The sequence below is a fragment of the Pteropus vampyrus genome, unplaced genomic scaffold, assembly GCF_000151845.1.
Source record: "Pteropus vampyrus isolate Shadow unplaced genomic scaffold, Pvam_2.0 Scaffold57, whole genome shotgun sequence".
Classification (NCBI taxonomy): Eukaryota; Metazoa; Chordata; class Mammalia; order Chiroptera; family Pteropodidae; genus Pteropus; species Pteropus vampyrus.
In genome coordinates this window covers 2384840-2402310 of record NW_011888838.1, presented here as the reverse complement: position 1 = coordinate 2402310, position 17471 = coordinate 2384840, and the positions used below count along the sequence as shown (strand labels likewise).

The window sequence follows — 17471 nt, the reverse complement described above, 5'->3', positions numbered from 1 at the left end:
ACAACTTAAAGTTTTATATTTATTAATCAGTTGAATCAATCAACTAGTAACCATATAAACCAAAATAACTCAAAAATAGAATGCTTCATATTTCTCCAATGAAAACATATAAGCAACTGCTAATTCAATCAGATGGCTTAAGAAGGTTCTCCTACAAGATTTATGTTGTTAAAATATCCGTACTACGCAAAGCAATCTATAGATTCAACGTAATCTCTGTTGAAATTCCAATGGTGTTGTTCGTAGACATAGAAAAAAAAATCCTACATTTGTACAGAACCACAAATGATCCCAAATAACCGAAAAATTTTGAAAAAGAACAAAACTAGAGGTATCACACTTCCTGATTTCAAACTACATCACAAAGATACATTAACACAGTATGGTATTGCCATAAAAATAGACACATAAACCAACAGAGCAGAATAGAGAACCCAGAAATAAAACCTCACACACGCGGTCAATTAATATTTGACAAAGAACCCAAGAATATTGAATGGGGAAAGGACAATCTCTTCAATAAATGGTGTTGAGAAAACTAGATAATCACATGCTGAAGAATGAAACTGGATCCCTATCTTAACATAACTCACAAAATTTAACTCAAAATGGATTAAGACTTAATTATAAGACCTGAAACCATAAAACTCCTATAAAAAATACATAGGAGAAAAGTCCCTGGACATTGGTCTTAAGCAATGATTTTTGGGGGGTATGACATCGAAATCACAAGGAACAAAAACAAAAATTAATAAATAGGACTACATCAACCTAAAAAGGTTCTATACAGCAAAAGAAGCAATCAACAAAATAAAAATACAATCTACAAAACAGAAGAAAATATTTGCAAATCATATATCTTATATGGGGTTAATATCCAAAATATATAAAGAATTCATATAGCTAAATAGCAAAAAACAAACAATCTAGTTAAAAAAATGAACTTTGGAAACAAATAGTCATTTTACCTAAGACATACAAATGGCAAACATGAAAGATGCTCAGCATCAACAATTAGGAAAACCACAAATCAAAACCACAATGAGATATCACCTCACACATTTTAGAATGGCCATCATCACAAGGACAAGAGATAAGTAGTGTTGGTGAAGATATGGAGAAAAGAGAGCTCTTGTGTACTGTTGGTGGGGACATAAACACTATGAAAAACACTATGGAGGTTAAAAATTAAAAAATAAGACTACCATATGATCTAGCAATCACACTTCTGGGTGTACGTCCAAAAGAAATGAAATCAGGATCTCAAAGAGATGCACGCATTCCCATGGTTTTTTGCAGCATTATTCACAATAGATAAGATATGGAAATGACCAAAATGCCCATAAATAAGTGGATGGATAAGAAGATGTGGTGCATATATACAATGCAATATTTTTTTCAGTCACGAAAATGAAAATCCTGCCATTTGAAACAACATGGATGGACCTTGAGGGCATTATGCTAAGTGAAATAAGTCAGACAGAGAAAGACAAATACTGCATGATATCATTTATATGTGGAATCTAAAAGAGCCAAACTCAGATACAAAAGAGAATAGTGGTTACCAGAGGTTTAGGGTAGGGGAAATGGGGAGTTATTGGTGAAAATATACAAACTTCTAGCTATAAGACAAAAAAGTTCTGGGGATCTAATGTATAGAATGATAATTATAATTAACAATACTGTGTTATATACTTGAAAGTTGCTAAGAGAGATCTTAAATGTTCTCACCACACAAAAGAAATAATAATTATGTGAGGTGATGGAGGTATTAGCTAACACTATGGCGGTAATAGTTTCACATCAAAATCAATGTACTATACACTTTGAACTTGCACAGTTATATCTCAATTATATCTCTATTTTTTTTTTTAAATAAAAGAAATAAAAGAAATATCTCATAGCCTATCTCTGCAGTTTCACAGAGAAGTACCTGATTTTCTGTAGGAATAAAAGCAAACGATAATTCCATGTTTTCTGTATTCTCTGATTTGGGGCATGTTTTTAACACCAATAAAAATGGCACCAAAATTGAAAAATTCAAAACACAGAATAGATGAAAATAATATTATATTACTTGTTATAATAAGTCATAAAAGTAAGCTTCTAATAAGTACTTGGAAAATTTTTTCATGAAGGGCCAGATAGTCAATATTTTAGACTTTGTGAGCCAAGAGGAAAAACCAAGGATTTTGTGTATATACTTATTTAAAATTTTAAATGTAACCATTTAAAACTGTAAAAATTATTCTTGGCTGACTGGCTGTAGAAATTAAAGCCAGCTGAATAAATTTGGCTTATGAACTGTAGTTTGCTGAACTCTGTTCTAATGAATCACAAAATTGAGCTTGATGACATATATTATTAAAAGATTCAATTTTATTAAATACGTTAAATATACTAAAAACTCTGGACTCATTTTTGGATATTGAGGGTTAATATCTCTACCTGGATATCAATGCACTTCTTAATTACACCAGTGATGTGTATTTGTAAGACCAGAAAAATAAAAATAATAACTGCAAAAACTCTAATAGGTATTTGGCTAATAAAAAATACTCACAATTATAATAATTAATACATAAAGTATAAAAAATATTTTCTGCTATGTACGAAATTTCTGTACTAACATTAGTCCAAATTTCTAGCTAATATATAAAATAAAGATAATAGGTAAATCTAGATCACTATATTTGAAGATGTTATAATTGATTATGATATCCTGATATTCCCTTATTTATATGGGCATGCTACTTTTTTCCTTAATCTCCTGATTTCACTCCTATCTTTCTACATATATATCTCTTGACAATCGGTTATGGCTTTCTTCTATCAAAGGTAGAAATCTTTCCCAAGTGCTTAGTCTCTCTGACTTCTTTGAAATGTTTTATTATACTGACCACCGCCTACTTCTGGACATTTTCTCCTATTTTTAATTTAATGTATTGTTTTGATTCTCATTCTTTTCCTCAGACACTCCCTTCCTTCTGTCTCTATTATTATTCATCATTCAGATGTCTTCTACTCTCTATAATCATCAAGTGTGGTATATTACTAGCTGTTTGAAACACCAAGTTCCTCATCTTCTTGGGGTAAAAAGACTGTTTTCCAGTCTTCCTAGCTGTTTAAGTGGTACCATTGATTGTGTTCTATCTAATGGAAAGTGAGCAGAAGTGATGTGAGCTCTTTTGGACCTTTTATAGAAGTTTTTCTCTCCCTTTCTAAGACTGCCTGCTGAATGTCAACATCCAAGGTAACTGGAAATCATATATTGAGGTTGGTTGAACCTTCATCAGCCTGTGTCCCTTCATGGGGCACCCCTATCTACTGGCCGTGAGTAAAACAGTAAACATGTATTGGTTTAAGCAACTGTAATTTGAAGGGTGTGTACACTAAATATTTGGGAAAATTCATCTATTTTAATATAACTTCTTTTCTGTAACCTGAATTTATAGGCTAGAGTCATCATTACTATCATTAAAAATTACTAATAGCCTGTATTTATGATCATGTTAACATTTTTAATACCTACCACACATAAAATTGAAATAGAATGAAATTAATCTCATCTTGACAAGTGGACATCCCTTCCCACTTTTATTTTACATCCCATCAGTCTCTCTAACCAAAACTTGTAGAGATAGATGTCTCTACTCTTTATTTTCTTTCTTTTCTTTCTTAGAAAAAAAAATTCACATTTTGCCATTTTATTTTTAGAGTCACCTCTCAATATCTCGTAATTATTTTTATTATCTCCATGTTACACATGAGGAAACTGGGGCATGAAAAGTTAATTAACTTGCCCAAAGTCCCATAAACTTTTAGGTAGAGAAACTAAGATTTAGTCCCAGGCAGTCTTGGCTCAGGTGTTTAGGTGATCAAAACTATAAGTACCACATTTTCAATAGAGTTAAGGAGTATAAGAGGAGAGAATCAATCTTGAGATTATAAAAATGCAAATGAATATTTTAGGTCTTTGTAGATATAAAAAATCACAAAAATAGACTAGTATAAAAATTAAACATAGCACTGTAATGATCCACTTTATAGAGTTTATGAAAGATGCTTTAAAAGAAAAAAAGTACAGAGACCATTACTAAGTACTCCATCATTTACTCAAAAAAATATAAATGTTATTTTATCATAAAATGTTTAGATATTTATATTTTCTAGAATATCCAAACTAATTTTTAAGGAAACTGAAAAATATATATTTCGTATGCCATGCCATACATATGTGTGTGTATACACGCACACGTATCACATACATACCATGCCTTCATAACATTTTAGAAAAGCTACTTCCTAATACACAAATTTTACACATCTGCCAATAAAAATATTAAAGACTAAATATTAAATATTAAAAAAAAGTTGAAATCTTCAAGAATATAATTTTTGTACACTGTCCAAATCAAAAAATATTTTGATTTTTTTCTGTTAAACACATTTACCAACTATTATGCTTTTATTTTGTGTCTATTTTGTCTTTACTATTTTAAAAGTCAAATCAGTGAAGTATTATTTCTTAGAGACCAACATATCAAGAATAATTTTGTTATGATTCCTTTGCTATCATTAGATGTATGCCATTTACTCCCGAATAGAGAATTCTGGCTTACCTTCTTTTGTAGGACACAATGGAAAATGAATATAAACATCCCCTGTAGAGAATTGAAAATGGTGAAGAGATACGCCATGATGACAGTGCTTTCATTAATATACATGAGTCCAAAGGCCCAGGTCAATCCTAAGAGGCAGAGAAGAGCTATTGCACCTATAACCCATGACCTGCAGAGAGAAGAAAAAATTAAGGGGTTTCAAATAATCAGTCTTTAATTAACACAATCAATTCATATCAACAAAACTGACACTGAAAAAATGTTACAGTAAGTTTTATTGACAGAAAATGTAAGACAGGTGGCATAAGAACTTTAGGATTTTAATGGGACTACAAATTTTCAAGCTTCAGGAGATATACATGAAAATGTTGTGAACACAGAAATTCAGTTAAGCAAAAGCACAATTGTACTATTAAATTATTCATGTAGTTGTTGCACATATGCAAATGACATGGAGATGTAATTATGGTAATGGCAAGAAAGAAAAATGTCTATAAACTATATTAGTCTCCACTGGTTTCACTGGTACAAAATTTGTTTGATTGGACTTTCTCCTAATGCTTCATCTGATACACCTTTACCCCATTTTTCCTTATTTCCTCTTCTATAAAATTTTTGTGTTTACTGACAAAAGCAGAATTCTTATTAGAAGGAATCAGTATATGGAATACATTTTTGGATTTTAAAAGTTCTATTTGTCTGATTCTATAGTTATATAGAACAAGTGTGGGATATAGTGTATGAGAAAAAATAGTTCCACTCTGATATTTCTTTCAGCCTTTGGATTGCTGTCTTCTTTGTTACAATAGATTAGATTTTGGAAATCAGGCACTTGGCAGCTTTGTTGAACAGAAGCTTAAAGGCTCAAGGCATCTTCATCTCTTGGAAGTATCTGTAAACTCAAGGAAAAAATGAAGCTGAAAATGGGGATGGAGTGGTATGAATGAAGTAGTCTAGTATGGAAGACAAATTCTCAGTCTCCATTTCCCTACTTTTCTCTAAGCTGCCAATCTTAATAGTAATAAGCAGGTGACAAAAGTCCATATATTTATGGTTATATGTTATGTATTTATATCAACATAGAATGAATCTTTCCAATAGACTGGAATCCAATAATTGAAAATGGAATCCTTGTCAACTCCTCTCTAAGTAGAGAAGACAATAGGACCAAACCAGTCTAGATCTCTATATACTCATGAACCCACTCTTTCCTTTCACAGCACACCTTTCTTGAACAGGATAAATTAATATTTCTTTTCATCAGACTATTATCCTCTACTTACACTAAGTAAGAAATATTTATAGGGACTGAAACTTTGCAAAATAGAGGGAAAAAATCACATATGTTCACCATAATCTAAAGCTGGGTTTTATAAAAGTTTTCAAAGAGAACTATATCTTAAGAAAGATATAGTCCCAAAGTAGTCAATTATTATTAAAATCTTATTAAAATTAATCTCAAATATGTATGATTTCCTTTAAATAGTAACACTACATTTCAGAGTTGAATATCCACTAAATTTAACATGTTTAATTTAAAACATCAACATTTTTGAATGAAGAGTACCTAAAGGAGGCTTGCCATTGTATGTGGCATGTTTGCTTATATGATTTTGAAAACATCTTAGATGTCCATAGTTTCTTCTACAATTTAAATTCAGAAATATGTGAAGTTTCAAAGTAAAGCCCTCAGCTTCTTAGACATTGGAAAAGGGAAAAATGGAAAGAATTGCCATTAAATAAATTGCTATTTAGCCTTAGAAATAAAATGATAGGATACAATACTCAACTCAGCTATTACCCACTAGAAAACATATTATGGGCCCAAGAATTAATAATATAAAATATCAGTGAGCCCAATTTCTTAAAAAAAAAATCAATGAGCCTATATATATATATATATATATATATATGCAAGAAAATGAAGAAATAAGTGAAATGGCATTGGAAAAAAAAATGAAAGCAAAGGACTCTTCACCAGAAGAACAAACTGAAAGTCTAAAGCAAGGTCACCCATTAGGTTGCCAATTTTTACGTTTATTGTTGCAGTACATGTAACTTTAAAATGTTCAAAGAAAAAAAGCTCAAATATTAACATCTATGTTTATTTTTATTTGATTAGTACAGACTTGTAGCTTTGCTTCAGAAATTTAAAAAATATATTCATAAACAATTAGATCATTGATCAAGTGATATATATCAAATTGAAATATAATTTTGCATTTGTAAAATTTAATTTTTTAAGGAGGTATATTTTTCTTTTCGGAAATTTAATAAAGAAGTTCATTAATATCAATTGCAATTGGGCAGTTTCATAACCATAGATCATTTTTAAGATAAACTACTAAATTACAAAATAATTTTAGATGAATGATGTCCAAACAAACAACAGAAATGAAGACTATGCAGCACAGAGGAACACATCACAATGAAAGGAGAAAGCTACTAAAAGCGAAACAAGTCTGTACCACATGAAGCTGCTATTAACTGTGGCACTGAAATCAGATGATATCCAATTAAAGAAGTGAAGCAGAATTTCTTTGGCAGTACACCTGCAGCATATTTATTCTGCATAGAAGTTGTGTGCCTGATTATTTTCCTGCACAGTTTGCTCTTCTGCCTCAATGTGAATGACAGAAGCTCTAATGATTTTTCAGTACTGATCTGATAGCTGTTTCATGGGACCACACTGATAAATGAAATTTATCAGCCATTCAGGTCATTCTTACTTGATGAAGGGTCTGTTATCCTCATAGCTAAAGAATGCATAGACATAAAGACAAGAACACCAACATTAGCATTTTATGACAAAGAAATTCATATGAAAAATATTCTCCTGGTCCCCAAAGGCCTCTGTCACCCACCTCCCTAAAATCCTTAAAAGGCATTATAACTTTCCCTTTATATCTAGAAGGTAAATCTTAAAATGATCATGAGAACTTAAATAACAAAGAATAAAGTCAATTTTACAAAACTGCAATATCCCTTATGAGACTAAAGCATCCCATTTTTTCATCATGTGCTCATATTACTTGTGACTTGACAGAGACATTTATTTCTTAGAGATCGCATTTCTCTAGAGAATGAGAAATCATGAGCAATCTGAAAAAGGCCTGGGGGCATGCTTAAAATGACAGATTTCATGTCATCTAAAGATATCCTTATTCTGTAATATTAGTAGGTAAGATTACTTAATTATGGACAGTATGCTTCTAAGTAATTTTAACTTGCAGATGATTAACCTGAGTTAAATCTGAACATTATAGCCCCTTGAAAATAATTGATCCTGACTATATTAGAATTCTTTTCCGTTAGTTTACCGAGAAAAAAAAAAATGAATAATCTTTTTGTAGTAATAGAAACAAACATAAAACACCTGTTCATTATCACTTATATTTACTTATTTAGTATCATTCTGATAAAATAAGATCCCAGTGCCAAATTAGTAAAGACAAGTTAGGGAACATTTTAGATAATCTTTTTACAAACATAGCTGTTGCTCAGTGAATTATGATAGGGCAGAAAAGGAAAAGAAATTGTCTGCTCTTTTCTCTTACCTCTTGTCAGAGGCAATAGTTTCTGATATTATGCATATCTAAAGCTTTTAGAAAGGCCCCAACTGTGATGCATTTTGAATAAGAGAACTACTGATGAAAACCTCACTTTCCAGAATGATGAAAGAGTAAAGAATGGAGTGAGAGCCTAAGATTTGAAGCCAGTTTACCTGGGGTTTACGTTCTAGCTCAGCTATTTACTAGCTACTTGATCTAGGCAAAATTAATTAACCTGTGGTTGTGTCAGTTTTTGCATCAATAAAATGGTGATAATTATAATGTAAGTTTCTTGTGATAATGATATATTACATATACAGTGCTCAGAACAGTGCCTGACACATATTGTGTTCAGTAAATATTATATAGTGTTTATGTATTTAAAGCTAAAGTCACACTGAAAATACAGTATTTCTCCCTCAAAGAATAAAACACCAAATAATAAATGTTGATTAGCTAAATTCATTTGAGTATGTTTCAGGAGTAATATTATGCAGTAGAATAGATGTGGTTGAAATAAGTTTGTAGATGGAGCAGGGAGTGGCTGTGCTGTTTAATATGGCGACTATAGGCCACGTGAATTAATTTAAAGTTAAATTTATTAAAATAAAATAAAGTTTAAAATTTAATTCCTTAGTCACACTGTTCACATTATAAGTCCTAAAAAGCTTCCAAAACTGCCATATTGGGCAGTGTAGTTCTAGAACATTTCTGTCTTCACAGGAAGCTCTATTAAACAGTGCTGGACTAGGACATTCAAAAAGAGAATTATAAGAAAGAAAATGGAATTCTAATTAAATAACACTATGGATATGAAAGATAAAGAGAGAAATGCTTCTAAGAACTGATCATGTTAAACAGTTATAAACTGTGCCTGTACTTATATTAATACTGAAAAGTTATATTATATGATAATATGATATGAATTGCATTATATGCATTTCCACTGCATCAGTATATTCCATTTGTGATGCCAAGTTCATGACTGGAATGAGTCTACTTTAATTTCTATAGTACAATGTCAAGTGAAAAAAGTTATGGAGGTTAACATATAGGAATACATGAAAGAATGCTCTACAAAATTATATTAAGCTATCTAAACATTTCACAGAATAAAATACTTGCACAATAACTGCTGAAGTGAGATGTTTTGACTTTAATGCAAAATATCCAAAAGAGAGATATTAGGGTGCAATTCAGCAGTTTTTTTTGGCAATTGTGGGGTCCAGCCAGTTGTGCCACTCAATAACAAAGGCTGTAATTCCACCTTCACTTACAATTGACTATAGCCATGTGTTTAGTGTCCACTGGGATACGACCACAAGTCAGTTGTGACATTTCTGGGTCTTGCCAATTATAGGATTGGAATTGGGCTTCCCTTGACAATCTTTCCCTCCTTTTGCTAGGATAAAGTGACAGTAGAACCTCAGACCCCATAAATTAAAGCTGTTAACTGAGATGAAACTGCCTTATTAGATTTAGACTACCTACTTTCAGATTCTTACATAATAAGTTTAAGCCACTATATTTTAGAGGATTTTTCACAGTGGCTTAGCCTGTGCAATAATTAATAGAGCACTTAATTTTATCTTTGAGCTATACAAATTCCGAGTTCATATTCAATATAGAAATTCATGCTAATGGACAAAGAACTATTAATTAATTTAATTCCCAGAATGACGTAATTAATATACAATGGTTCAAAATCTAAACATCACTAAAGATTACCTATAACGTCATTGCCTTCTATCATTTTGTGAGATAGTCTATTGGCTTAGAGACTCTAGTTTTGTAATGTCTCTCCACCAAATCCAAATTAAATCAGCCATCAGTTATGCTGGCAGAGCTATACATGCTTGATTTATTTATTTATTTTTTAATTCTAAAAAACACATTTATGAAACTAGTTTCTAATACTACATAATTTTCATTCTGATTTACCAATGCAAGTCTATATAAACAAAAATCTCATTCCAGGTTGATGACTAAACCAACTTTACCACAGCTATTTTGAAGGTTTTATGAAAATATTGACATAAAGGCCTGAGATGCTCTTTGCAGATGTTAACAAGAACTTACATGTTATCTTATAATTTATAAGTGGTGATTTGTTGAAAATAACTTGCTTATAAAATTGTCAAAGAACATATAAGAAAGACCCCCCTTTAGCAAATATATTTTCTTTTGTCATTTATTATTTTATTCTTACTAATATAAAATAACTTTATTTAAATAGTAATGCCATAAATATTTTTAAAGCGATCATTAGAATCAAAATTGAAATTTTTATGGGTTTCTACATAGATGATAAAAAAAACATATATTTAGATATTCTATAACAATTCAAAAGCAGAAAAAAATGGCTATTAACATCTAGCTCCATTGGAGAGTAGCTCAAAATACATCTTAAAGAAAATAGATTTTTTAACGAAAATATTAACTTATAAATTACTGCTATAATGTAAAGACTCATAGTATATCAGTATAGACAAATGATGAATGGAAAAAATCCAGTTAGTTATGAGATATGCTTTCTCTGACTTCAAGAGTTCAAAATAAAATATTGTTTTTATCTAAAATTTATCTAAAATTTAATATAAAGGAGATGAATTCTTTAAATAGTTTAAAATTTTCCCTATGATATGTCCCTTCTATTATATTAAGATAGTATATAATTTTCTTAAATAGTGGGATGGGTAGAATTTGGTGTGCAGGAAAATGGAGTTGAGGCAGGATAGTTAGCCTAAGAAAGTGCTCCTCCCTTCCAGGATGCGGCTTTGGAATTTTTCCTCAATCCTTTACTCAGCTCTCTCCCTGTGGCTCTGGAACTTCTCCCTTGTCCCTTATTCAGTCATCTCCCTGTTTTGATTCCAAGCAGAAGACTCCACCTGAGAAACAAGCTAAGACCAGGAAGCAGGATGGATAGCCTTGGGATACCCCTACCCCCAGGAAAAAAAAAAAAGGCTCCCTAATTCAGACAGCTCAAGGTAAACTCACTCTCTCTGAGTTGCCCATACTTCTCTTTTAAGTGTGTATTTTTACTTTAATAAAACTTGCACTTTCCTGCTTGTTGTTTGTTATGCCCTTGAATTCTTTCTCTCAGCATGAGACAAGAACCTAGTCATCTGAACTCCAGGTCCGGGGTTCCTTTTTGGACTCCCATCCTGTGAGCTCTCTAGTATCCCAGTTATGGGAGGCATATTTGAGTATTTAATCCTCAGGCCAAAAGGTCTGGTAATGGATAAGTCACAACAGGTAAAGAAAAGGAATGACTCAGGCAGAATTGTTGATTCCATCAATTTCAAGATTAATACATTCTGAGATCCTCTGAAATTGTTCAGGAATTAGCTAATTGGTTTAGTGAGTGAACTGTATATTTAATAGTGAGAAAAAGAGCTCTCATGATATATACCCTGATTAGTATCCCAATATTTCCAGGTTCACTATGCAGCTGAATTTACTTTTTCTGATATAAAACTAATTATGAATCTGGTTTGGGTTACTGTAGGAATGATAAAAGTAATATGGGTGAGTGTCTCAAGATAAAATTATTCTTTATTCCTCATAGAAGGAAAAAAGGTGATAAATACTTTTGCATCTGTATGTTGAGCAGGTTTCCTTTTTGCCTCTCAATCAACGAGGAGGCTCCCAAACTGAGGACTAAGAGGATTTAGTCGGCCATATTCTAAAAGGAGCCAGCAGCAACTCAAGCTAATAGACCTTACTTCAAAATGATCTCTGAGACACTGCTTTGCCACATTACCAGTCCCCGGGGTCGTCCCAGTCTTTCAGACTAGAAGAGTACAGACAAGGCCCTTTAGGACTGCAATATTCACAGAACATAAGAAATAGTGAAAAGAGGAAAGAGACATCTTTACTTATATGAATCCTCCAGTCACAAATTTTAGCAGGCAGTAGAGGAAGAATGTTTGAAATGGGATATGTTATTGGAGCTTTAAATTGGTCAGGCATTTACTAACCAGAATAGACTGGCAAAGTATCAACATCTAGAGTAACGTTAAGAAATCTGCTATCCAGTGGTTAAGAAATATCTAAGACAGCATAGCTAAAAGAGTATGATCAGAGAAAAATCAAAACATTTTGTGTTTACACCTCACTGAGGAACACTTATGAAAGAAATCCTGACTGCTTTACATTTCTAATGTATTTTATATTAGTGGAACTATACCATCCTAAAACTACATTATTATTTTACATTCTCTCTCTCTCTTTTAACCACTATGAGAAGATTAAAAGGAAAAGTCATTTAGAATGTAATTCAATATTTCTGACTAAAATATGAATGTTTCATTATGGTCATATATTTAAATCACTAAGTGTTAAAGTATTAAAAATTTTGAGAAAAATAAAGTCATATAACATAAATGTAAAAATGATAAACAGTGGAGAATATGATTATATTTCAACTCTGAATTTTATTACTATTAAATATTACTCTGAATTTTATTACTATTAAATATTTTATTACTATTAAATAAAAGCTGTATTACTACATTTTGTTCATATGAAATTCATTAAGAGAATGAAATGAACCAAGTAAATAAAATAAATGGCTTAAAATATATCATAAACACTTTCATTCCCATGCCTCAATATCCTTATAATAATACTACAGATTTGAGAGCACAAACCAATATTAAATTTTAATCACAGATTTCACACCACCGATGAATTGGGTAAGCCTGAAATTAGGCAGAATTGAATATAATAAATCAGGATAAATAAATATTAAATCAATGACAGATAAAACTTTAATTATATTATCTCCAAAATTCAAAAATGTTGTGTGAATTTTTATACCTCAATATAATATGGTTAAAGAACTAATTTATATATGAAAAAATTAAGTGTATTAATTATGAGAATGAATGATGAATTATTATAGTACACAGAGACAGCTACAAACATTATAACTTAGTATCTCCATCTATTATAAAAATGAATTGGTAGGTTTGATGCAAATAGATATAAAATTTGGAACCTTATGTTACAAACAAACAATACCACTGTATGATTACTTATTAATATAAATATATGAAAAGTAGTCTACCATAGTGACTGAATATATGGACTTTTGAATGAGCCTACCTGAGTTTGAATGCCAGCTGAGCACTTTACTAACTTTGTAACTTTGGGCTAATTATTTAACCTCTCTGAGCCTCACATTCCTCATTTGTGAAGTGGGGATAAACACAAACTTTCTTCCTAGGGCTATTTTGTGCATTATATAAAACGGCTTGACACTTTTATCTAATACACAAAAGTGTGCAAATATGCAAAAATTTAATACACAAAAGTACTATATAAATATTTGTTATTACACTTATGTTGTATATTGACTTTATGACCTCAAAAAAAGGCTATAGGAAAAAATACAAACACAATGCTACATTAGGTTTCCTTTTAAGTGTTTTGGAAATTCGTATATTAAATAGAAATCTGAAGAGAAAGAGCAAGTCACTGCTTCTTTCAGATATGATCTTTAATATTTACATTTTAAAAGCCTCAGTTTACAGACTTTTAGGCTTAGTAAATGCTATAAACTTTTATATTCTCAATTGAAATGGGGTATATACACAATTCTAGTGAACATTAAAACTGAAACCTAGATTTCTCTGGATTACATGAGAAATCTAAATTTAAGTCATAAATATATGTATCCTCAGAGTTGAAAAGTCCACTAAGTTACTTCAATATTTCACCGAATATAATCATTTGACTATAACATAATGAATAAAAGACATAAAATCATATGGGAGATGTTCATTAAAATTCATTAAGAGATATATAATCTAAAATTGAACATTTTTTTCTAGTTTTGAAAATTTGAAATCTTGAATAGAAAAGATAAAATAATTGACAAGGTAGTTATATAAAGTAGTGTATTTTTTTCAATAATTTTTATCTTATAATCAATCTAAACTGTAGCTTTAGTCAGTAATATTTCAAGATCCATAAAATATTAGCAACAATTTGACATCTTTTACTTATTGATGCTTATAATTAATATCACAATGTTTCCTGACTCACTATAGGCAGTCCAATATTTTTAAGACTTAACACGGAGTCTTAGAACATGTGACTCTTTAGAACATGTGACTATAGGGCTGATAAAACGCAAGGAGATGAAGTACATTAAAGAATATATTGCATTCTTTCGGAATTTCTTTTTTAAGTCAGAAGATACACAAACTTTTAGGGTAAGAAAAATAAGCTAGGAAATTAATAACTTTTTGGTATTCTTGCCAAATATGTTTTGACAAGTTGAATTGCTGTTATACTCTTTCTCATGCCATATGGTATCATCACCTCTTGTTTCAACAACTTGCAACAGAAACATTCATCATTCCCAATCTGTAAATAAACACTTTTTTATAAACTGGTTGTAAGAATAACTAAAACATAAAAAATGCATGACTGGGTATTTAAAACACATCTGTACTTACTAAAAATTCCAATAAATGGAACCAAGTGAGGCAATGAAACATTAAGACGCAGACAGGTTTTACTTAATTTTGTACAAATAATTTAACCTTCATAAGCCTTAGTTTACTCACCTCCACAATAAATAAAAAATCTCACTAGGATCTTTTTAGAGTTAAATAGAACCAAGAAAAGAATAATCTATGACTCCTAAGTTATCAATTAGTAAGAGCTATTGAAGAGCACTATGATTTCTTGAATTCGTCATATGGAACAGTGAAAGTCCACTGTAATTATCCAGCCAAGAATTTGAAATCACCCTGCATAGATAGTGCTCAAAAGCTAGTTGTTATATGGACAGTGGGTAGGCCTAATTAATGACCTAAGATCTCTATTTCAAGCCTGCTTTTAATACAGAAGCCCTACGAGATATTATTGTTCCTAATTAAATTTGTTACTAGGAATTTAAATATAATCTTCTGAGAATTATGTTAATGAGAAAAAAATTAGTAAATGTTATAAAAATTTAAGCAATATAATAAATAAACCAAATTTTGTAGATTTATAAAAGCTCTAAGTAGCAAAATAGCAAATCTTAAATCAATCACATTTTAAGTCAAAGGGTAGCCTCAATAAAGTACTAAGAATCAACATCGATCAGAATATATTCCCTGATGATAATGAAATTAAATTAAGAATCAGTAACTAATAGAATATACACACATATCCATCTGTTGCTACATCTCCAAAATAGTCTCCAGCCCCAAAACATATTACAAATAAGTGCTATCTAATATTTAAGTAACAATAATTCTTTTCTCATATAGGGTAGGTCTAAACAGAAAAGAAGAAAAACATTTTATGTGACTACTATAACTTACTAGGTAAAGATAGTTTAAGAGAATGAAAAATAAGTTAGATTAATTTACTTGAGAACTTATATAAATATCCTAGATAAACTGTTAAATAGCAAAATCCAATGGTACATAAATATCATGATTACTTAAGATTTATCTCAAAATGATAAGAAATATATTAGAAGAACTTTATCAACTGATTCTGAAATTTATGTGAAAGAATAGTAAAAATCCATGAGTAATTTTGAAAGAGATGATCAAAATGGATAGACTCACTCTACCAGATATTAAACATGTTCTGGTAATGTGGTAATTAATAGTAGAGTAAGAAATTGTATGTCCATGGAACAGAAGAGAGAGCACAGAAACAGATAAGATAGTGTGGCAGCACAATTATGGAGGAAAAAAGATGAGTTATTTAGCAAATGACGTTGAAATTTGGCTTATTATATAAAGAAAACAAAATATTCTCCAAAGACATTAAAGTGAATTGTAAAACTACAAGACAAAGAAAATGTAGGAAACAAAAGGAAATCAAGGAAAAAAATATATTCCTACTCACTTTAAAAGGATTTCTGTTAAAAGACCTCAAAAGCATATACCACAGAGGAAAAAAAATGGTGATTTAAATTTATAACTTTCCCTGTAACAAATGCACAGTTAACAGAGACATGACAGGCTAGGGAAGATATACGTAATAGAAAAAGCACTTATATTGTGTATTGTCAGGTAAAAGAAAAAAAAAAAAAAGCACAGAAAGGCTAACAGGAAAAAAAATGAAAAATAAAATAAAACATTTTTTAAAAAGAGAAAATCTAGTAGAAACAAATGGGCATAATCATTTTAGTAAGAAGGGTCCTATGAGTATTAACGGATCTACTGAGATGTTACATATTTGCTGTTTCATTACATTACATTATGAAAGTTACTGAATGGGAGATCTATCAATTTTAGAAATCATTCTACAGTTTATTGAACAAGGTGTGGTAAATTCAAAGAAGGCAGAAAAACCAGAGAACTGCAATGACACTAACTATTACAAAAAAGTGCCATTTTTTGACTTATATCTTGGTATATGTTAAATATTAATATCCAGTTATGCCAATATTTTTACTGATAGATTTTAAATTTTTATGCTCATGGCTTGTTTTCTTAATCTCATAATTAAAAAGTTTTAAATTATAACCTGAGACTATCAATCTTGGTTCTGGAACTGAGAGGATTTTGTATTAGCATGTTAAAGTGTCTGATATAAAATATCTACTTCCACAGACAACATTCCAGATTATTCTAGAATGCATGCTCAAATAGCACATTTATAAAGTGCCAGGGGCTTTGATGACAGACATTTAAAAAATTTATAATTGTATGTAGTGGAAAAATCCAACAACAATTTGGACTCAGCCAAGAAAAATATAGATTAGGAAATTTTCAAGTGTGAACTGAGCAGCTAAAGACACTTAAAATTCCGCTATACTGTCTGCATATTTTAATTATAAATCCAGTAATTTAATACATAGTCTTTTATTTAAGTAACTATGACTTACGCTTTCATCAATTTTTATGTGAGATAAAAAAAAATATTTTAGAACAAATACTACTGTTAGAAAGCACTCCTAAGAAAACAGAAGAATGAGAAAAGCTGGTTCAAAATGTGTTACCATATTGTTGTTTTACTTAAGTGAAGTATTCCTTTGGAATTAGAGGAAACTGATATGTAACCAGAGTATATTGGTAAGTTTTTCAGTCCATATGAGTAGTCTATAACCTTTATGATGATTTTAACAATCAGTGATTATCAATTTATTACCTTCAATTACAGTATATTTTAGTTTCTGTTCATGAATCAGTATATAGTTAAATAGCCTGAGTTGTGATTTTTAAGATTTATGTGTCTTGTTATTTTCTAGAATTTAGGGAGAACATGTATGTATCTAAGGTAGAATGTAAGTAGTGTTGTCACTCATCTAGGGAACTTTTCCATAGCTAGTAGGTAG

At 30.5% G+C, this 17471-nt stretch overlaps 1 protein-coding gene across 1 annotated transcript in view; it reads right to left on the bottom strand.

The window, feature by feature from the left end:
• LOC111740061 (adhesion G protein-coupled receptor L3) overlaps positions 1-17471 on the bottom strand; it is an 80211-nt gene that overhangs the window by 36762 nt on the left and 25978 nt on the right. The window contains exon 4 of the mRNA XM_023530913.1: positions 4623-4791. Within this exon, the coding sequence (XP_023386681.1) occupies positions 4623-4791 (169 nt within the window). The remainder of the gene's footprint in view (positions 1-4622; positions 4792-17471) is intronic.